At 39.3% G+C, this 23970-nt stretch overlaps 1 protein-coding gene across 7 annotated transcripts in view; it reads right to left on the bottom strand.

Annotated features, from left to right (window-relative positions):
• gab1 (GRB2-associated binding protein 1) overlaps nt 1–23970 on the bottom strand; it is a 56285-nt gene that overhangs the window by 15087 nt on the left and 17228 nt on the right. For 6 of the 7 annotated variants that reach the window (XR_009128687.2, XM_058065430.2, XM_078793608.1 and 3 more), the window contains exons 3-5: nt 9041–9169; nt 7171–7336; nt 1587–1815 (exon numbers count right to left, since the gene is read on the bottom strand). Coding sequence is in view for 6 of the 7 variants with exons in the window: in XM_058065430.2 (XP_057921413.2) it covers nt 1587–1815; nt 7171–7336; nt 9041–9169 (524 nt within the window). In the remaining variant the exon portion in view is untranslated. Of the gene's footprint in view, nt 1–1586; nt 1816–7170; nt 7337–9040; nt 9170–22215; nt 22391–23970 lie in introns of those variants that run through there. The other variant, XM_058065432.2, reaches the window with a different exon arrangement.

Raw genomic sequence — 23970 nt, forward strand, 5'->3', positions numbered from 1 at the left:
CTGTCAATCAATCAATCAATCAATCTTCGTGCAGGACTGCCTGTTTCCTGTTGCCAGCTGCTAGCAATCACGCAAACTGAATGAAAGCAGAAGTTACGCGGCTGTAAATGAATGTTCAGTTCATAAAGGACAAAAACAAGGAATATGTTTTAACGAGGATACAAAAACGCTACAGTCAACAGGCCACGATCAGAGGAGTGAATACGCCAGTCACTTAATTTCTTATGTCAAGTGTCATAAGTTCATTCATTATACATTTTCTACCGAGGGTCTCGGGGGTGCTGGAGCCTATCCCAGTTGTCTTCGGGCGAGAGGCGGGGTACACATATAGACAAACAACCATTCACACTATGGACAATTTGGAGTCGCAATTAACCTAGCATGTTTTTGAAATGTGGGAGGAAACCGGAGTACCCGGAGAAAACCCACGCAGAGGTGGCAGAGGGTGGAATTGAACCCTGGTCTCCTAGCTGTGAGGTCTGTGCGCTAACCACTCGACCGCCGTGCAGCCTGAACAATTATTAATATTATTCAATTGTTATTATTCATTCATTTATTCATTTTCTACCGCTTATCCTCACGAGGTTCATGGGATGTGCTGGAGCCTATCCTAGCTGTCTTTGGGCGAGAGGCGGGGTACACCCTGGACTGGTGGCCAGCCAATCACAGGGCACATATAGACAAACAACCATTCACACTCACATTCATACCTACGGACAATTTGGAGTCGCTAATTAACCTAGCATGTTTTTTTTTTGGAATGTGGGAGGAAACCGGAGTACCTGGAGAAAACCCACGCATGCACGGGAAGAACATGCAAACTCCACACAGAGATAACCGAGGGTGGAATTGAACTCGGGTGCTAGCTGTGAGGTCTGCGTGCTAACCACTAGTCCGCCATGCAGCCCAAAACATAGTACATATTTTAGCTAATGTTACTTACTTTGTAAAATGCCGTTCTAGTTTGGTGACTCCACACAAATCATGTGCATGGCAAGTTTTGCGCTCAGCTGATTTCACTTTTAACTTGACTTAAGGTTGATTATACGGACGACGCGGACGGCACCGTCGTGCAAACTCCACACAGAGATGGCCGAGGGTGGAACTGAACACTGGTCTCCTAGCTGTGAGGTCTGCGCGCTAACCACTCGACCGCCGTGCAGCCTGAACAATTATTACTTAGATTAATTTAATATGACAACTTTTATGCCATGCACACAAATGTTGTTGGTTAGTTTCGAAAAAAAAAAAAAAACATGCACACGTCTGATTAAATAAATTGATGGATGGTTCAAAAACAGCTGATGATTTTAGTGTTTTGTTTTTGTTTGGTGGTCTTAGCAGGGTGAGACACTCCACGCAAGCAGACTGGCGGGACCACTCACAGAGAAAGAGTCCTGCTCTCGCACTCCTCCAGGAGCAAATACTCCCGGTCTCCTTCCAGAGAGCATTGAAGCGGCACTGAGCTACACAAAGGCCAGCGGGCACAGAGACAAAGAGTGGCAGTCGGGATAGAAAGCGCAGAAAAGAAAAAAAAAACAAAAACCTGGTCTCGCAGGTAAACGTGAGACGTGAATCGCCATTACCTGTTAGGGTCCGGCTTTTTGCTCTCACAGTTCACCAGCCATAAGTAATCCTGGGGCTCCTCCGTGCTGGACTGGGAGTCCAGATGCCGAACGCTGACCGGCTGGTAGGGAGGGGGCACCGTGGACAGCACTGCTGCTGCAGGACCCACGATGTTACCCAGCGCCGGATGCGGGGGAGTGTCCACCACCAGGCCCCCGATGGCTGACTGGTGGGCGGCTTTGGCAGCCTCTGGAAGAGAAAGCCGTGAGATCATTAAATCACAATAAAATATAATAACATCATGGCGATAAAAATACATGTGTGGCGCCCCCTATGGGTTGGGGTCAAATTTTTTTGGAAGGCATGCTAGCATACATGTAATACAGATTTTATTTGACAAAAGCGCAATGACTTATGGACAATTAGTTGCAGAGTCTCTGAGGTGACAAGATGTTTTGCTTGACGGTGGCCATCTTTGTCAGAATCAGAATCGCCTTTATTGTCATTTAAATTGCATAAAACGAAATTTGAGTGCAACACCACGGTGCATTTTGTAGAAAGTAAAAATAAAAACAAGGAATAAGAATATAAATATAAAAGTGGCAGGTGATGTTCAGGTGGAATCAAACTATGGAATTGATTGAGTAAGGACCTCAAACAATGCACAACGATGAGCCAATTCAAGAAACAATACATTAATTGTATAAAAATAAAAATAAAAATAAAAATAAAAATAAAAATAAAAATAAAAATAAAAATAAAAATAAAAATAAAAATAAAATTTTTTAATTTAATCAAATTTAAAATAAAAAATATATTAGGAAAACAGGAAGTGAACAAATGTAACAATTACTGATTGTAAAAGTACCAGATGGAGGGGTAGGATTTAATAAGCTTTGCTTCTTAACAAGTTGAACTCCATTGACAAGGATACAAGGATGAAGAGTCTTGATATATTGATACTTACTATGGTACACATTATGTCATTGGATGCTCATATCACCTCCTACTTCGATACAAGGTACATTATTAAAAAAAAAAAAAACAACAACCTTAAACTGTATTATGGAAAGCAGGAAGTGAACAAATCTAACAGTTACTGATTGTAAAAGTACCAGATGGAGGGGTAGGATTTAATAAGCTATGCTTCTTCCTACTCCTTTTGGACATGTGGAACTGTGAACTGATTATGGGATGCATTCAATTGTAATCTGATGCATGTTCAAATGAAATAAAACCATTACCATGTACATTAAAAACAATAACCTATACAGTAAACAAAATGTAGATTTGCAGTAACCAAAAGGTAGTATCGCACATATTGTACCTGAACGAATCTTGCTCAAATTTTACACACACATGCTTGTCGGTGCCTTAAAGGTGTATACCAAATTTCGTAGTAATTCAGCAAAACTACCTAAAGTTATAGCGGGTATTTTGTTGAGCTGTGTGAGAAATTTCAAGTATCAGTTTGTCAGAAAAATAACAGAACAAGCAACACAGCTGGGGTGTGAGTTTTGACAGGTTTTTCCACCCATCCGTTCATTTTCTGTGCTGCTCGCCCTCACTAGGGGCACGCTGGAGCCCATCCCAGGTGACCCCGGGTGAGATAAGACAGCAGTCGTAACAACAGCTACATAGGAAGCTAGCTAGAGCTGAATTATTCCACCAGTTATGTGTATTCTATGTACACACATTGTGTACCGATCGTGTATGTGAGTGGGTAATCAAAAAAATAACCCAAAAAAAAATCAAAACAACACGTATCACGCTGACTCATTTTGGTGTCATTTAAAACGTCTTAGCGGCTCTGCGGTCGCTGTGAAATGTTAGACAAGTCATCGCATCTTTTTTATTTATTTATTTATTTTTTTTAACACATACATCTCAAATGTAACACATTTAAAATGTCCACATTGCTTCTTAACAAATCAACACTCCCACACAAGCTCGATATATTCATATTTTCATCTATGCCTGTCGGTGGGTAAAAGTGTTTTATTATTGTTGTTGTTGTTATTGTTCTTAACATGGTCTTTATCTTTATTAGCTGGTAAAAAACATAAAAAAAAAACTTTTTTAGAGCCCTCTGGACATGACGTAACACCCCTATAGTCAACTTTATACTCATATTACCCAATATAGTAGACATAATAAGAGAAACTAAGATGTTTTTACGCTGCATGGCGGATGAGTGATTAGTGCGAGGGCCTCACAGATAGGAGACCCGGGTTAAAAAAAAAAAACAACAACAAAAAAACCTTAAACTATATTAGGAAAGCAGGAAGTGAACAAATGTAACAGTTACTGATTGTAAAAGTACCAGATGGAGGGTTGGATTTAATAAGCTTTGCTTCTTCCTACTCCTTTGGGACATGTGGAACTTTTTTTTTGAGGGGGCGGGGGTGTACTTCATGATGACTTTGTTTAATAACATTTCCAGCGTTACAGTGTTACATTATATTGACGGTTACTATGGTACCCATTATGTCATTGTATGGTCACAGCACCTTGTACTTTGGTACCTGACAAAAACAATAAATAATATTAATAAATACAACAAAAAAAAATTATAAAATAAAGAAAAAAAAACTTAAATTATACTAGGAAAGCAGGAAGTGAACAAATGTAACAGTTACTGATTGTAAAAGTACCAGATGGAGGGGTAGGATTTAATAAGCTTTGCTTCTACCTACTCCTTTGGGACATGTGGAACTTTTTTTTTTTTTGGGGGGGGGGGGGGTAGTTCATGATGACTTTGTTTAATAACATTTCCAGCGTTACAGTGTTACATTATATTGATGGTTACTATGGTACCCATTATGTCATTGTATGGTCACAGCACCTCGTACTTTGGTACCTGACAAAAAAAAAATATTAATAAATAAAACTATTTTTTTTATAAATTACAGTTTTAAAAAAAACACTTAAATTATATTAGGAAAGCAGGAAGTGAACAAATGTAACAGTTACTGATTGTAAAAGTACCAGATGGAGGGGTAGGATTTAATAAGCTTTGCTTCTTCCGACTCCTTTTGGACATGTGGAGCTTTTTTTTTTGAGGGGGGGTGAAAAAAAATGTATGAAATAAAGTTTAAAAAAAAAAAAAAAACTTAAATTATATTAGGAAAGCAGGAAGTGAACAAATGTAACAGTTACTGATTGTAAAAGTACCAGATGGAGGGGTAGGATTTAATAAGCTTTGCTTCTTCCGACTCCTTTTGGACATGTGGAGCTTTTTTTTTTTGAGGGGGGGTGAAAAAAAATGTATGAAATAAAGTTTAAAAAAAAACAAAAAAAACTTAAATTATATTAGGAAAGCAGGAAGTGAACAAATGTAACAGTTACTGATTGTAAAAGTACCAGATGGAGGGGTAGGATTTAATAAGCTTTGCTTCTTCCTACTCCTTTTGGACATGTGGAACTGTGAACTGATTATGGGATGCATTCAATTGTAATCTGATGCATGTTCAAATGAAATAAAACCATTACCATTACCATATCACGGCTGGCATCCATGTTGTCTGTTTACATTTGACTGCACTATTTTTGCTGCAAGCTCCATTTGCGATATTTCCCAGTGTTCTTGAATGCAGCATCAATACAATAGATATTTCCTGCATGTTGGTTTCATTTCATATCAAAAGCAATGAGATATGGAGAGGTGTGTTTGTGGACACATATTTCCCCCACTTTTGCATCTTTTCAAGGTTTGGGGCGATGGAGGAAAATACCCGTTGATCATCTTCAACTCCTACTCTTAATGTTCCCACCTCTGATATGAGCACAGAGCACTTTCAGCAACACACGAACAGGAGAGTGGGAGTCGACTCTCACAATCAGAAGTGCGAGCGAGCGCAAAAGGGAGAGCCAAGGACATTCTTTTGTAATGAGAACTGCGAGGATGGAAATCTGCACTTTTATACCGCACGCTTTTCCCGCAAGCGCGGAGACACACGCGTGCGGCCGTTTTCACAACTGCTTCCGATAATTCTTGGTAATGGTAATGGTTTTATTTCATTTGAACATGCATCAGATTACAATTGAATGCATCACATAATCAGTTCACAGTTCCACATGTCCAAAAGGAGTAGGAAGAAGCAAAGCTTATTAAATCCTACCCGTCCATCTGGTACTTTTACAATCAGTAACTGCTACATTTGTTCACTTCCTGTTTTCCATAATACAGTTTAAGTTTTTTTTGTTGTTGTTTTTTTTTAACCCGGGTCTCCTAGCTGTGAGGCCCTCGCACTAATCACTCATCCGCCATGCGGCGTAAAAACATCTTAGTTTCTCTTATTATGTCTACTATATTGGGTAATATGAGTATAAAGTTCACTATAGGGGTGTTACGTCATGTCTAGAGGGCTCTAAAATTCATTCATTCATTCATTCAGTCATTATCTACCGCTTATCCTCACGAGGGTCCAGGTGTGCTGGAGCCTATCCCAGCTGTCTTCAGGCGAGAGGCGGGGTACACCCTGGACTGGTGGCCAGCCAATCACAGGGCACATATAGACAAACAACCATTCACACTCACATTCATACCTATGGACAATTTGGAGTCGCTAATTAACCTAGCATGTTTTTGGAATGTGGGAGGAAACCGGAGTACCCGGAGAAAACCCACGCATGCACGGGAAGAACATGCAAACTCCACACAGAGATGGCCGAAGGTGGAATTGAACCCGGGTCTCCTAGCTGTGAGGCCCTCGCACTAATCACTCGTCCGCCATGCAGCATAAAAACATCTTATTTTCTCTTATTATGTCTACTATATTGGGTAATATGAGTTCACTATAAAGTTCACTATAGGGGTGTTACGTCATGTCTAGAGGGCTCTAAAATTCATTCATTCATTCAGTCATTATCTACCGCTAATCCTCATGAGGGTTGCAGGTGAGCTGGAGCCTATCCCAGCTGTCTTCAGGCGAGAGGCGGGGTACACCCTGGACTGGTGGCCAGCCAATCACAGGGCACATATAGACAAACAACCATTCACACTCACATTCATACCTATGGACAATTTGGAGTCGCTAATTAACCTAGCATGTTTTTTTTTGGAATGTGGGAAGAAACCGGAGTACCCGGAGAAAACCCACGCATGCACGGGGAGAACATGCAAACTCCACACAGAGATGGCCGAGGGTGGAATTGAACCCGGGTCTCCTAGCTGTGAGGTCTGTGCGCTAACCACTAGTCCGCCATGCAGCCCAAAACATACATATTTTAGGTAATGTTACTTACTTTGTTTTATGCCGTTCTAGTTTGGTGACTCCACACGAATCATGTGCATGGCAAGTTTTGCGCTCAGCTGAAACGCCTTTTTCGGATTTCACTTTTAACTTGACTTAAGGATGATTATACGGACGACGCGGACGGCACCGTCATGCAAACTCCACACAGAGATGGCCGACGGTGGAATTGAACCCTGGTCCTCCTAACTGTGAGGTCTGCGCGCTAACCACTCGACCGCCGTGCTGACTTCTGACTACAGGGATGCAATTTAATATTCAGACTTAATATTCAAACGGCAGTCACACGATTACTGTGTTATGTTTTACAGTGGTTTACTTCTTTTTCCACTTTTATATGTGTTCTTACCGTCATCGGTGGGGTTGAAGCCGCAGATATCACAGATGCAGCGTACCCACTTATTCATCTCCTCCTCCGTGTCCGCCACCAGGTAGAAGACACGGTCGATGGTCTTGATGTCGAAGATGAAGCTGTGCTCCAAGTCTTTCTTGTTGAACGTTAGCCCGGCATCCACCTAATGGAGGGAACAGGAAAAGATAAAGTTCAATCTTGCTAATATTTTATAATTAAGCTCGGCACATGTTTTATATAGATATGTATTTTTTTATTTTTTAATAAAAGTGGACTTGTGAATGGCGTATAGAAGGGTTTAGATTCTGTTCCACAGATGGCGCTAATGCACACCAAAGCTGCTTGCCAACCGCCAATAAACAACAGAAGAAGAAAAAGAACGCAGTCTGACAACTTTATGATTGAGCGGGTACAAGATACCTCAATCGGATTGGGGAAAGGAATATTCCACCCCTGGGAATCTGATTATATATTCATTGGGATTGGCACTTTTCTTTGGGAATGAGGTGTATACAACGGTTACATTTTTTCCGTTTGAGCAAATAATCCGAATGGAATTGGAATATTTGGGTCCATGTATACGTGGCTATTGATGTAAAAAAATATTCAAGATTAAAACACTTTCAACGCACAACGTGTCCTGCACTGTACTAACACGGGGCCCGCGGGACACTAGTTTGAGGCCCCCGCCTTGATATGAAAGTTTAATGTTTGATACGGCTGCTGTATGGTATCATGTACCCAGAAAAAATTATTACGTTTGATTAATGTTCATGTTAAAGGTTAAATAACTGTTAATAGTTATCCTCCCTATCCGTGTGGAAGTGGTAAGTTTTTGGCTATTTAAGTTTAAAGGAAATAACTTGAAGGCTACCGTTTAGGTCGCTAGCTCTCTAGTTTGCGAGTTAGCATGCGTCTCAAGACCCTGCAGTTGCGCAATATGTTGTAAATAAAAAGAGTATAAATGTGACTATAGTCGTGTTTTGTCATGTCTACAGGGCTCTAATAATGCTTTGTTCATTTTCATTCATTAATTCATTTTCTACCGCTTTTTCCTCACGAGGGTCGCGGGGGTGCTGGAGCCTATCCCAGCTGTCTTCGGGCGAGAGGCGGGGTACACCCCGGACTGGTGGCCAGCCAATCACAGGGCACATATAGACAAACAACCATTCACACTCACATTCATACCTATGGACAATTTGGAGTCGCTAATTAACCTAGCATGTTTTTGGAATGTGGGAGGAAACCGGAGTACCCGGAGAAAACCCACGCATGCACGGGGAGAACATGCAAACTCCACACAGAGATGGCCGAGGGTGGGAATTGAACCCTGGTCTCCTAGCTGTGAGGTCTGCGCGCTAACCACTAGACCGCCGTGCCGCCCACTTTGTTCATTTTAATCTGAAAAAAATAATTTGTCTACCCACCAACTATATGTGGTTTATTAAGTTTTTATTATTTGCCGTTTTATTATTATTATCATATTTATTTATTACTGATTAGTTGATTTTCTTTATTCTTGATTTGTTTATTTATTTTTCATCTTATTTTGTGCAGAAAAATAAAAATTAAGATATTTGAGAACAGTGGAATGTTTTATCAGAGCTTTTATTGTAGAAAATCGGAACCGGAAATCGGAAATAACTTGAAGGCTACCGTTTAGGTCGCTAGCTCTCTAGTTTGCGAGTTAGCATGCATCTCGAGACCCTGCAGTTGCGCAATTATGTTGTAAATAAACAACAGCCGCTAAACTAAAAAAAAGGTGAACCCTACACGTTAAAAGCAACAAGATTTCCTCGAATGCCAGTCAGACAAATGAATCAGGGTCCATAGATTTGCGATACAAACATCGACAGAGCGACTTTACCTGCTCGCACAAGTTGAGGTCAATCACACGGATGGGCTTCTTAGCGTGGTCATTCTTGTAGTACTCCAACACGTCTGGGTCGCCTGTCAATCGACCGCTGCGAAGCATAAACCACCGCTTCTTCCATGCCTGCAGGGCAACAAAAAAAAAAAGGAGGCCAAAGGTTATGTGAGCATTCTAACAATGACTGCTGCGTTCTTGAACTGACTGACTTTATATTCGGTCGATGGCCTCAACCAGAATAAGAAAAATCATCAAACTAGAAAGAACCGGAACAAAAAGCAGTATAGTCTGATCTCAGATCCTGATTGCGGTGAATAACCAAATTCATAAAGGAAACAGGCAAGTAAATAAGACACGTTGTCGAATGAGAGCAAAGGGCAAAATGGAGAATGCAGCAGTTGTAAAGAGGTATTTTATTTTGAAAGCGTGAATACACGTGGAATGTTTTGTTGACCTGAAAAAATTCTTACCGAATCACTGAATCAAAGACATGCTGGACTTATGTACTGTTTTGCTGAGTCATGATACACTTCCATTTCTTTTTTGCTGACAAGTACGCCACACGGTGGTGCTGTTTTTATATCCTAGTTAGTCCATGTGACTTAATATTTCTTACATAGCTTATTTGTTTGTTGCTTTCTGCTTTTTTTCCCCGATTACAGAGTCGCCACATACTGATTTTTGGCTTGAGCCCTTTAAATTAGACGATGATGCTTACTAGTGGAGACTCGAACCTGAGGCATCCGCTAACCACTACACCACGGCGGGCTCTTTTACACAGCTCATTCATTGCTCTCTATAAAAACTGTGTAACTTTAGGGTAACTTAAGCTATATCACCAGGAAATTTGGTACACAAGACTAACCAAGGTCGAGTGGTTAGCACGCAGACCTCACAGCTAGGAGACCAGGGTTCAATTCCACCCTCGGCCATCTCTTGCATGTTCTCCCCGTGCATGCGTGGGTTTTTTTTGGGTACTCCGGTTTCCTCCCACATTCCAAAAACATGCTAGGTTAATTGGCGATTCCAAATTGGTACTGGTAGAGTGCTGATAAGATTCAAGTAGGGATTCAAACTTCAACCTTACTGTCGATATCTTGACCGGCTGGTATTGGATCCCATTCAGAAACAATAGTTCTTCCTGAGATTAAGGAAGGACAACAATCAAACAATGATTCTTCTTGTTGGATTTTTTTTCTGCATAATATAGTGGACAAGATCCAAGTTCGATTCCACCCTCGGCCATCTCCGGGTACTCCGGTTTCCTCCCACATTCCAAAAACATGCTAGGTTAATTAGCGACTCAAAAATTGTCCATAGGTATGAATGTGAGTGTGAATGGTTGTTTGTCTATATGTGCCCTGTGATTGGCTGGCCACCAGTCCAGGGTGTACCTCACCTCTCACCCAAAGACAGCCCCCGCAACCTCTTTGAGGATAAGCGGCATAGAAAACAAATGGATGTACAATGAAATATCGGTTAGCATCCAAAATTGACAACATGACTTTGCCTCAGTTTGCAAGCGTGTTCTTGATGTACGTAACCAGCAGTTATGTCGCCCGACTAGCATGTAATCGGTGGTTGAGTGTCAAAAATATGAACAGAAATATCTCATGCATGTTCTGACTGTTGTCAGCATGAAAGAAGACGATGTTGAGAATGTCAGCATGGGAAGCTACCAGGAGGACGAGGAGGAGGATCTCACATCTCTCCTCCATCTGTGGGCTTTCACATATTCAGTCCTCCCATGCAGCCTTAAACAAGCGTGTACTGAAGTCGTATGGGAACGTCACGACCCAATATCCATGATATTTATGTTGTGAATCTTTGGTAAAAACCACGTACGGTACTGTCTGAACCTTAGACTGGTCTTTTGTATGGTGACAGCTAGCATGACATCATAGCAGCGTGACACGAGTGTAAACCCACAACAAAGCCCCAGGAGGGTTTTTTGCGGTCCGGTAAACAACAATGGAGGACCATCCAGCATGTTGTGCGTGTGTTTTGTTTATTTAGAGAAGATGACGAGCTTCGTTTCAGAAAGTAGTACCGAAGTACCGACTTGCAATTTTTTGCTACTGTAGAACAAAAAAAAGCGCCAAAAAATTACTGTCCAGTCAGTCCGAATAGCAAAACCACACATTAAAACAGTGTAACCGTGTTACAAAACGACAAACAAAAGCAAAGCAAAAAAAAAACAACAAAAAACCTTAAACTGTATTATGGAAAGCAGGAAGTGAACAAATGTAACAGTTACTGATTGTAAAAGTACCAGATGATGGAGGGGTAGGATTTAATAAGCTTTGCTTCTTCCTACTCCTTTTGGACATGTGGAACTTTGGGTGGGGGGTGCAGTTCTTGATGACTTTGTTTAATAACATTTTCAGCGTTACAGTGTTACATTATATTGACGGTCATAATGGTACCCATTATGTCATTGTTTGGCCATAGCACCTCGTACTTTGGTACCTGACAAAAAAAATAAAATAATATTAATAAATAAAACTAAAAAAAATAAAATTTTTAAACTTAAATTATATTAGGAAAGCAGGAAGTGAACAAATGTAACAGTTCCTGATTGTAAAAGTACCAGATGGAGGGGTAGGATTTAATAAGCTTTGCTTCTTCCTACTCCTTTTTGGACATGTGGAACTGTGAACTGATTATGGGATGCACTCAATTGTAATTTGATGCATGTTCAAATGAAATAAAACCATTAAAAAAATTAAAAACAAAAATATTGTTTTAATTAAGTTTAAAAAATAAAATAAAAAAACGTAAAATTATATTAAGAAAGCAGGAAGTGAACAAATGTAACAGTTACTGGTTGTAAAAGTACCAGATGGAGGGGTAGGATTTAATAAGCTTTGCTTCTTTCTACTCCTTTTTGGACATGTGGAACTGTGAACTGATTATGGGATGCATTCAACTGTAATCTGATGCATGTTCAAATGAAATAAAACCATTACAAAAAAATTTAAAAAATTAAAAACAAAAATATTTTTTAATTAAGTTTAAAAAATAAAATAAAATACATAAAATTATATTAAGAAAGCAGGAAGTGAACAAATGTAACAGTTACTGATTGTAAAAGTACCAGATGGAGGGGTAGGATTTAATAAGCTTTGCTTCTTCCTACTCCTTTTGGACATGTGGAACTGTGAACTGATTATGGGATGCATTCAATTGTAATCTGATGCATGTTCAAATGAAATAAAACCATTACAATTACAATACTGGTACACTGAAAGCCAATATCGAGCATCTGCAGTCCTGATTTTCAAGCAATAAAGTGTGCCTGAATGAAGCAGGGAGTAACAAGTCAAAATTCAGGCAAAAGTAACAACATTTGATGCATCATCATTTATATTTTCCCACCTCATTGTACGTTGTTTTTCCATTCCTTCTAGTCACACCACTATGTGTTGTGCAATACAAACACCCTGGGTGTTGTGTTTAATTTCCTGTTTGGAGGAAATATAGAGGCAACTCATTGCAAAAAAAAAGTTAAAAAAAATCTTATCAGTTGACCTCAATATGTAGCCTGGTGTCTTGTATGTGGCTAATATAGAACTGTAGTACCATTCGTTAACTACAGTAGCTAGCTTCCTATTCATTTGTTCACTCCCTGCTTTCCATAATAGAGTTTAAGATTTTTTTATTTATTTTTATTTATTTTTTAATAATGTACCTCGTACCGAAGTACCAGGTGATATGACCATACAATGACATTATGTGTACCATAGTAACTGTCAATATAGTTACTATTGTCACTTCGTGACTGGAAGCATTTCATCAATAAGACACAAAAGGTACGACAGAATGCAATAGAAGTTATCGAAAAAGTGCCATATTTATTTTCAATATTTTCAACACACACTATAAACCTTGCAATACGACCAACACCTGGTGTTCCCAGCACCACGAGTGAAATAACACACCCCTTCACACTCCTAATGTATACAGTTAAGGTAATGTTTAAGGTAATGCACCGTATTTTCCGGACTGTTCATATTTTTTGTGCGACTTATGTATGTTTTTTTTCTACGAAATTATGCATTTTTGGCGTTTTGCGACTCATAGTCCAGAAAATACGGTACATATGTAAACAATTGCCGTGAGTTCCGACATAAAAACAAAAAAGTCCTCCTCCTATTCTGTGTGGAAGTGGTCCGTTTTTGGCTTCTTAAGTTTTACCCCATTATAGCGAGTAAACGCTAACATGCTACCAACATTATCAAGACCTGTGCAGCTTTGATTGGATAAAACACGCCAACGTTTGCTATAATAAGAAAATTAACTATCTCGATGACCACAGTGTATCGTTTACGGTAATGTACATGTAGGATATGATGATAATACCCTTATGATGGACTATCTTGCTAATAGCGTGATCTGAATTACCGTATTTTCCAGACTATAAGTCGCACTTTTTTTTCATAGGTTGGCTGTTCCTGCGATTTATACTCCAGAGCGACTTATAAATGAAAATATATACCGTATTTTCTGGGCTATAAGTCACACTTTTTTTCATAGGTTGGCTGTTCCTGCGACTTATACTCCAGAGCGACTTATAAATGAAAATATATACCGTATTTTCTGGGCTATATGTCACACTTTTTTTCATAGGTTGGCTGTTCCTGCGACTTATACTCCAGAGCGACTTATAAATGAAAATATATACCGTATTTTCTGGGCTACAAGTCACACTTTTTTTCATAGGTTGGCTGTTCCTGCGACTTATACTCCAGAGCGACTTATAAATGAAAATATATACCGTATTTTCTGGGCTATAAGTCACACTTTTTTTCATAGGTTGGCTGTTCCTGCGACTTATACTCCAGAGCGACTTATAAATGAAAATATATACCGTATTTTCTGGGCTATATGTCACACTTTTTTTCATAGGTTGGCTGTTCCTGTGACTTATACTCCAGAGCGACTTATACCGTATTTTCTGGGCTATAAGTCACACTTTTTTTCATAGGTTGGCTGTTCCTGCGACTTATACTCCAGAGCGACTTATAAATGAAAATATATACCGTATTTTCTGGGCTATAAGTCACACTTTTTTTCATAGGTTGGCTGTTCCTGCGACTTATACTCCAGAGCGACTTCTAAATGAAAATATATACCGTATTTTCTGGGCTATAAGTCACACTTTTTTTCATAGGTTGGCTGTTCCTGCGACTTATACTCCAGAGCGACTTATAAATGAAAATATATACCGTATTTTCTGGGCTATATGTCACACTTTTTTTCATAGGTTGGCTGTTCCTGTGACTTATACTCCAGAGCGACTTATACCGTATTTTCTGGGCTATAAGTCACACTTTTTTTCATAGGTTGGCTGTTCCTGCGACTTATACTCCAGATCGACTTATAAATGAAAATATATACCGTATTTTCTGGGCTATAAGTCACACTTTTTTTCATAGGTTGGCTGTTCCTGCGACTTATACTCCAGAGCGACTTATAAATGAAAATATATACCGTATTTTCTGGGCTATAAGTCACACTTTTTTTCATAGGTTGGCTGTTCCTGCGACTTATACTCCAGAGCGACTTATAAATGAAAATATATACCGTATTTTCTGGGCTATAAGTCACACTTTTTTTTCATAGGTTGGCTGTTCCTGCGACTTATACTCCAGAGCGACTTATAAATGAAAATATATACCGTATTTTCTGGGCTATAAGTCACACTTTTTTTCATAGGTTGGCTGTTCCTGCGACTTATACTCCAGAGCGACTTATAAATGAAAATATATACCGTATTTTCTGGGCTATCAGTCACACTTTTTTTCATAGGTTGGCTGTTCCTGCGACTTATACTCCAGAGTGACTTATAAATGAACCTTTTCTGTTCATGTTTAAAAAAATTTTGTGTACCTATTCAGCCCGTTCTCTATTCTTTTATTGTTAGAACTTGCCTTCCAAGATGGCGTAATGTCTGTTTTGGTCAAGTAAAGTGCGACTTATACTCCGGAGCGACTTGTAGTCCAGAAAATACGGTAGTCATTACAAAAATCATAACCAGTCAACAATTACCTATCATAAACAGCAACTATCTACCATGCACAATCAGAAAAGCCTCAGTAGAGGTAATCAATACTACAATATTTGCACTTTTAGCACTGCAGAGCGTTTCCATGACACAGCAAATCTGAGCTAAGTGTAGTATACAAAGACGCAGTAAGCATATATCTCCCTTACGCCCAACTATCAGGGTCACTAGGTCTGCTCTGAACAAAGAGTGCTCTACCAGGAGTGGATAGAGAGCGTCACACTTTGGAGTTCGCAGCGACGAGGTCCACCGCGAGGAGAAAAAAAGGGCGGGGGATGTCAGGCACAAAAGCGCTTCTATACTTGGTGCGGCGACTCGTATAAATCTGCCTTTGTCTGCGAGACATGACTGGGATTCTTGCCGGGTGGCTATTTTTATATCGCTAAGCGCCGCGGAGGGCAGTTAACAGGCGAGCAAAAGTGCAATGGCCTTCGGCTGCGGGCGAGCCCACGTCATCGCTCGCCCTCCCCTCCACCTGCTGGGTTGTGAGAGGGGGACTTCCATGGGAGATGTGCACCTCCGAGATTCATATGCCGGATTGTATTCATATTCACTTATTTTAAAATAAGATTGTCCAAAAGCTACCCTTCATGTTAAAATAGACATATTATGCTAATTTTTGGCCCTTTGTGGACTCCTATAGAGCAGCTACACACAATAACATATGCACAAGGCATTCTAGATCTTCCAGAATCTGCACCTATTCCAGCTGTATGTCATTACATTTTGAAAACTGTCAGGTTTAATTTATTCCATCCACATTTTAAAATGTCAGATTGTCCAAAAGCTACCCTTGATGTTAAATTATGCTCATTTTGGGCCCTTTGTGGACTCCTATAGAGCAGCTACACACAATAACTTACGCAGAAACCATTCTAGATCTTCCAGAATCTGCACCTATTCCAGCTGTATTTGCTTAGATTTTGAAAACAATCCATTTTAATTTATTCCACCCACATTTTAAAATGTCAGATTGTCCAAAACCTACCCTTGAAAGAAGGCATTCTAGATCTTCCAGAATCTGCACCTATTCCAAATGTATTTTCTTGGATTTTGAAAACAATCCATTGTAATTTATTACATCCACATTTTGAAATGTCAGATTGTCCAAAAGCTACCCTTGATGTTAAAGTAGACATTATGCTCATTTTTGGCCCTTTGTGGACTCCTATAGAGCAGCTACACACAATAACATAAGCAGAAGGCATTGCAGATCTTCCAGAATCTGCACCCATTCCAGCTGTATTTCCTTACATTTTGAAAACAATCCATTTTAATTTATTCCATCCACATTTTAAAATGTCAGATTTTTGGCCCTTTGTGGACTCCTATAGATCAGCTGCACACAATAACATACGCAGAAAGCATTCTAGATCTTCCAGAATCTGCACCTATTCCAGTTGTATTTCCTTACATTTTGAAAACAATCCGTTTTAATTTAGAGCAGCTACACACAATAACATACGCAGAAGGCATTCTAGATCTTCCACAATCTGCACCTATTCCAAATGTATTTTCTTGGATTTTGAAAACAATTCATTTTAATTTATTCCATTACCATTTTAAAATGTCAGATTGTCCAAAAGCTACCCTTGATGTTAAAGTAGACATTATGCTCATTTTTGGCCCTTGGTGGACTCCTATAGAGCAGCTACACACAATAACATATGCACAAGGCATTCTAGATCTTCCACAATCTGCACCTATTCCAGTTGTATTTTCTTTGATTTTGAAAACAATTTGTTTTAATTTATTCCATCCACATTTTAAAATGTCCGATTGTCCAAAACCTACCCTTGAAAGAAGGCATTCTAGATCTTCCAGAATCTGCACCTATTCCAGCTGTATTTCCTTACATTTTGAAAACAATCCATTTTAATTTATTCCATCCACATTTTAAAATGTCAGATTGTCCAAAAACTACCCTTGATGTTAAAGTAGACATTATGCCCATTTTTGGCCCTTGGTGGACTCCTATAGAGCAGCATCACACAATAACATACACAGAAGGCATTCTAGATCTTCCAGAATCTGCACCTATTCCAGCTGTATTTCCTTATATTTTGAAAACAATCCATTTTAATTTATTCCATCCACATTTTAAAATGTCAGATTGTCCAAAACCTACCCTTGAAAGAAGGCATTCTAGATCTTCCAGAATCTGCACCTATTCCAGCTGTATTTTTCTTACATTTTTAAAACAGTTTTCATTTATTCCATCCACATTTTAAAATGTCAGATTGTCCAAAACCTACCCTTGAAAGAAGGCATTCTAGATCTTCCAGAATCTGCACCTATTCCAGCTGTATTTTTCTTACATTTTTAAAACAGTTTTCATTTATTCCATCCACATTTTAAAATGTCAGATTGTCCAAAAGCTACCCTTGATTTTAAAGTAGACATTATGCCCATTTTTGGCCCTTTGTGGACTCCTATAGAGCAGCTACACACAATAACATACGCAGAAAGCATTCTGGATCCTTCAGAATCTGCACCAAAGTGCAAAACAAAACCATGACCGTTAACAAAACGTCCAAAGAGTCCATCTGAAGCGCTAAAACCGGTCTTCTACATATCAAATATCATCAGCTCCCATGTCGAAGGAAGCGTCTTAATCCCTCTTCACTCAGAGAAAACAAGAACAAATCCTTTTTAAAACTGGGAAAGGGAGAAAAAAAACGGATACAAATCACATCCTTGCTTTGTGTGTGAGGGTCCCATCTTCCCACACACAGGTCAGAAGCAAGGGTGAGAATCCCGCTTCTGCCAGAAGTAACAAATGAAAAAGTTAAAACGTGTATTTTTATTGTTCTGCAATAACAAAGCAACATGAGCGTTGTATTTAAAAAAATAATAATAATAATAGCCGACCAGCAGAATTGGCTCGGCACCAAAAACAGCACTTGCGCTACGCCGAGCGCCTGGCATATCCTATGGAGGTTACATTGGTACGTTCCTGCTTTCCCGACAGAAATAAACCGGCATCTGCTGTGTAATGTAAAGACGGCGGTGCGCATGTGTTTGTTTACGCGCAATAAAAAGGCCCAGTTATGTTAACACCAGCTAGGATTACCGCAGCCGGAGGGGTAGAGAAGCAACACCGTGGCTGGGTTTCAGTTTCTGCATGAAATACCAGACCGGGGGCCGGTGCACGCATGCAAGCATGCACGCATGCACGCATGCATGCTAGTCAACAATGTATGAATCCATAAAGCCGCTAACCATCAAAACAAGATTGCGGCCCCGACCGTAATCTTACACGTGAGTCCTTCTCCGTCAAGTTACCGTCCCGCGCGCCCCCTCTGCTTTCATGTGCAGCTGTGGAAATTCTCACTCGGGACCACCTGACCTAAAAATGTACGCAACAAGTCTGAAGACGATGGACTTTGGTGAAAGGAAAACAAAATGGCATCGCTTTACTGTTAAAGCAAGATACATATCTAGAAAAAAATATAATAGCATAGCAAATGATGAATATTTAGACAACATACGTTTTCAACAACACTCCAATAAATACCAGTTATGAAAAAAAGTGCCAAAATGCTCCGTGCGGCACCAAGTCGTTCTTCCTGAAGTGTTAGATTCCTGGCGCCTTTACTTTCCCCAGCGCTTTATTTTATATTGTGCATGACATGATGCACTTTTCATGTTGATTTCCTGTTTCGTGCTCTTATTTTGGTTTTCTGTTTCCTTTTTGGCATAACATGAAGCTGCTTGGCCTTCGTGCAGGGGTACCCGTTAATATTAATAATAACAATATTTTTATTATTATTATTAAATAATTATAATAATAATAAATTATTATTAAATATATTATTATTACATATATTATTATATGCCATCGTGCAGGGGTACCTGTTAATAATAATAAATGATTATTTGTATTAATTTTTTTATTTATGTTATTTATTTTTACTTTTTTATTAATTAAATTATTATTTTGGTTATTATTATTATTACTATTATTGTTTATTGGTATAAATTATTATTATTATATACAATCATATTATTATTATATACAATTATTATTATTATGATTAAATACCACAAATAATAATATGTAATAATAATAATAATTTAAATATATTATTATTAATGGTATTTAATCATAATAATAATAAAAAATATTATTATGATTAAATACCACTAATAATAATATATTAATAATACTACTATTAATACTAATAATAATAAATTATTATTAATATTATTAACGGGTACCCCTGCATGATGGCCAAGCTTCATATAATAATAATAAATTATTATTAAATATATTATTATTATCATAATTACAATTATTATTATTAAATATATTATTATTGTATTATTACTATACAATTATATTATAAAAAATTATAAAATCATTCCAGACATTCCTGACATACTGAGCTTGTTACTCTGCAGAGCACATCATTTTTATTATTGCATTATTTATTATTTTATTATTATTATATTATGCCAATATTGGACATCCCTAGCAAAAAAAAATATGTTAATTTATGAGATTTCCGTCAGCCTAGTAAAGCTGAACTCCAAGAGAAACATCATTAACATCATGGAAAACATCCGCCACAAAATAAAAGCTGCTTACCCCGAATCCAAGAACAAATGCTGAACTATGCGGTCTACATAAAAAACCTGGTCTCAAGTACGATCACAGTGCTGTTTATAATCTGACGCCTTGAACGGTCAACTGAGGCTTTTTCTTGAAGAGGGCGGGGGAGGGGGGGGGTAGAAGCCACTCACTCATGTAATCAGTCCATATCATTCATTAGATTGGCTAAAAGACAAAGAGGAGGAGGAGAAGGAGGAGGAGGCGAGCAAGAAGGGAAGTGAAGGACAAATCAGTTGTTCGCTGTTGTTTATATTCAAAACCTCGGTTTGTTTTCGCCACCTCAAACAGCAGCGACCGGCCTAAAAAAAATCCTTTAAAAAAAAAAAAAAAAAAAAAAAGGTACACTAGAGGGTGAAGTATTAACAAAAAAAAAAACGAAGAAGAGGCTTAAACATTAACACGTAAGACTGAGAGAGAGGGGGGGGGGGCACAGCAGTTACACCCAAGTCACCCTTAAGCGCTAAACACTTTATGTCGTCTCTTCTACCTCGAGTGAAACAGTTAGCTTGGGACCAAAACATGTTGTGAAAGAGCCGCAAAAGAAAAAAAAAAACCACACACAAGGCAAAATAACATCCCCCCCCCTTTAGTGGAAGTTTCCATGTTGTTAGCGCTTTTTATCTTCCTGGTCATCTTGGTCCCGACACAAAGTTTCCTGTTTTGCCTGCTTTTGTCACCGTTTGCAGGATAGTCGAAGTTCTATCTTTAGCAGAAATGTATTAATTATATATTAATTAGGCCTCATTTGTCTAAATAAGTCCAAAATTGACCTCACATAATAATAACGATATCACAATGGAATATTGCCATGCGATAATTTCTGCAAAGTAGGATTCAATATCAATAATTGGAATATTGGAATCATAGCTGGAGTATAGAAAACCTGTATATGACTTTCTAAATACATTTTTAACACCATTACGTTCAACAGTAATGCTAGTAATGCTAGCATAGTAAGCCACCGAGCTAGCAAGCGTCTAAACGTTAACAAATGTAGCCATAATATCTAAACAACTATGCCGCAACATAAACAACACAATAAAAAAAATAAATTACAAAATTATTATTCATTCACCAGCATGAATGCGTTTAATAAAATATACTTTTTTTACGGGCTTAAATATACGGGCACCAAATATGGTAATGGTTTTATTTCATTTGAACATGCATCAGATTAAAATTGAATGCATCACATAATCAGTTCACAGTTCCACATGTCCAAAAAGGAGTAGGAAGAAGCAAAGCTTATTAAATCCTACCCCTCCATCTGGTACTTTTACAATCAGTAACTGTTACATTTGTTCACTTCCTGCTTTCCTAATATAATTTAGTTTTTTTTATTTTTATTTTTTTATTGAAAATTTATTTATTTTTTATTTATTTGTGATTTATTTATTTTTTTATATATTTTTTTACTATTTTTATATTTTCATTTTTATTATTATTATATTTATATTTTTTATATTTGTATTAATATTTTTATTTGATTTTAAATTAAAATTAATTCATTCATTTTCTACCGCTTTTCCTCACAAGGGTCGCGGGGGTGCTGGAGCCTGTCTTTTCTTGAGGGGAGAGGCGGGGTCCACCCTGGACTGGTTACCAGCCAATCACAGGGCACATATAGACAAACAACCATTCACACTCACATTCATACCTATGGACAATTTGGAGTCGCTAATTAACCTAGCATGTTTTTGGAATGTGGGAGGAAACCGGAGTACCCGGATAAAACATGCAAACCCCACACAGAGATGGCCATGGGTGGAATTGAACCCTGGTCTCCTAGCTGTGAAATCTGTGCGCTAACCACTAGACCACTGTGTCGCCCTCCGTATACATTATAAAAAATAATAATAATAATAACTCAAAAGTCAAACAACCATTCACACTCACATTCATACCTATGGACAATTTGGAGTCGCTAATTAACCTAGCATGTTTTTGGAATGTGGGAGGAAACCGGAGTACCCGGAGAAAACCCATGCATGCACGGGGATGGCCGAGGGTGGAATTGAACCCTGGTCTCCTTGCTGTGAAATCTGCACGCTAACCACTACACCTCCGTGCCGCGCTCCGGATACATTATACATCATGAAAAATAATAATAATAATAACTCAAAAGCATGTATGATTGGTGTTTTCCCAACATTCCAGCAGCAGCTATTTTGCACCAGAGGATGTTCAGGGCATCACGAGGTGAGATTAGCATTAGAGACTCGCCACGCAAGGAAAAGATAAGCAAGGCATCTAAATTGATACCACGACAAATTCAAATAAAGTTGATTTTAAATCCTGTCAACCACATTCCTGCTTTATTTTAGGCTCTAATGGATACATCCTTAAATACACAGTAACAGGAAAAACTCTAAAATGTATCCTCTACTGTACATTCCTGGTGTACTCTTGTACTCTTGAGCAACGGGTACTTTCAAACTTATGCTAAAGACTAACCAAGCAACTACTGAAATAAAATGCATAATAACTTACTGGTTATCTCACCCAACGTTCCGATTTTTGAGGCTTCTGCTGCCGCCACCCAGCCCCACACTTTGTCGAGTGCGGCCACTTTTCCTGCCGACCGTGCCGACTTCCCTCCCCTCAAGTCTGCAACACCCTGCTCCAATAACCCCTGGCCCACAGGAAGTAGACACAATGGACTGAAAATATCACACACCCCCCCCCCCCCCCCTCCCCCTGCAACCCCCCACCCCCTGGCAACGACTGACTGCCCACTCTGAACCAAGCGCCTGCTATTGCTATGTGAGGCGCTTCTGCACGACTGCACACCTACAAGAATATCAGGTACTTCTCCCACGTGATAAATACTTCGTTATTCATTCATTCATTCATTTTCCACCGCAGAACAGGAAAATGCAAACTCCACACAGAGATGGCCGAGGGTGGAATTGAACTCGGGTATTGCTAACACAATAAATATTCATTCATTCATTCATTCTCTACCGCTTATCCTCACGAGAGTCATGGGGGGTGCTGGAGCCTATCCCAGCTGTCTTCTTTGGGTGAGAGGCGGGGTACACCCTGGACTTGGTGGCCAGCCAATCACAGGGCACATATAGACAAACAACCATTCACACTCACATTCATACCTATGGACAATTTGGAGTCGCTAATTAAGCTAGCATGTTTTTGGAATGTGGGAGAAAACGGGAGTAGCATCGTTGTTTAGACATTTTGTCTAAAAATGCACTCCCCCCTTTTTCTTTTTCTTCTTTTCTATCCCCTCCTGCTCTGATATGACCACTCCGAATTTGCAAAACAACAAAACATCATTCATTCATTTTCTACCGCTTATTCTCAAGAGGGTCATGGGGGGTGCTGGAGCCTATCCCAGCTGTCTTCTTCGGGCGAGAGGCGAGGTACACCCTGGACTGGTGGCCAGCCAATCACAGGGCACATATAGACAAACAACCATTCACACTCACATTCATACCTATGGACAATTTGGAGTGGCTAATTAACCTAGCATGTTTTTGGAATGTGGGAGGAAACCGGAGTAGCATCATTGTGGCATCGTTGTTTAGACATTTTGTCTAAAAATGGACTCCCCCCTTTTTCTTCTTTTCTATCCCCTCCTGCTCCGATATGACCACTCCAAATTTGCAAAACAACAAAACATCATTCATTCATTTTCTACCGCTTATTCTCAAGAGGGTCATGGGGGGTGCTGGAGCCTATCCCAGCTGTCTTCTTCGGGCGAGAGAGGCGGGGTACACCCTGGACTGGTGGCCAGCCAATCACAGGGCACATATAGACAAACAACCATTCACACTCACATTCATACCTATGGACAATTTGGAGTCGCTAATTAACCTAGCATGTTTTTGGAATGTGGGAGGAAACCGGAGTACCCGGAGAAAACCCACGCATGCACGGGGAGAACATGCAAACTCCACACAGAGATGGCCGAGGGTGGGATCCTAGCTGCGAGGTCTGCGCGCTAACCACTCGTCCACCGTGCAGCCCTGTCTAGTAGATATTTTAATGTAATTTTTAACTTCTTGACCCACCCAGTATGGATCCATGACCCACTTTGGGGTCCCGACCCACCAGTTAAGAACCACTGGTCTAGAAAACCAGTGACGTTGTCAGTCCACATTGTGATCCCAGCTCCAAAAGTCTAATCCAATCATTCCAATGAAAAGGAATCTAAATCCCATTTGGCAGTCAGTGAGAGGTTTGGCCTCGGATGTGATCTAATTAGCTGCTCTCTTTGCTGCCGTT

The sequence above is a fragment of the Doryrhamphus excisus genome, linkage group LG9 (genome assembly GCF_037039965.1).
Source record: "Doryrhamphus excisus strain RoL-2023G ecotype Guam linkage group LG9, RoL_Dexc_Guam_v1.1, whole genome shotgun sequence".
Lineage (NCBI taxonomy): Eukaryota > Metazoa > Chordata > Actinopteri > Syngnathiformes > Syngnathidae > Doryrhamphus > Doryrhamphus excisus.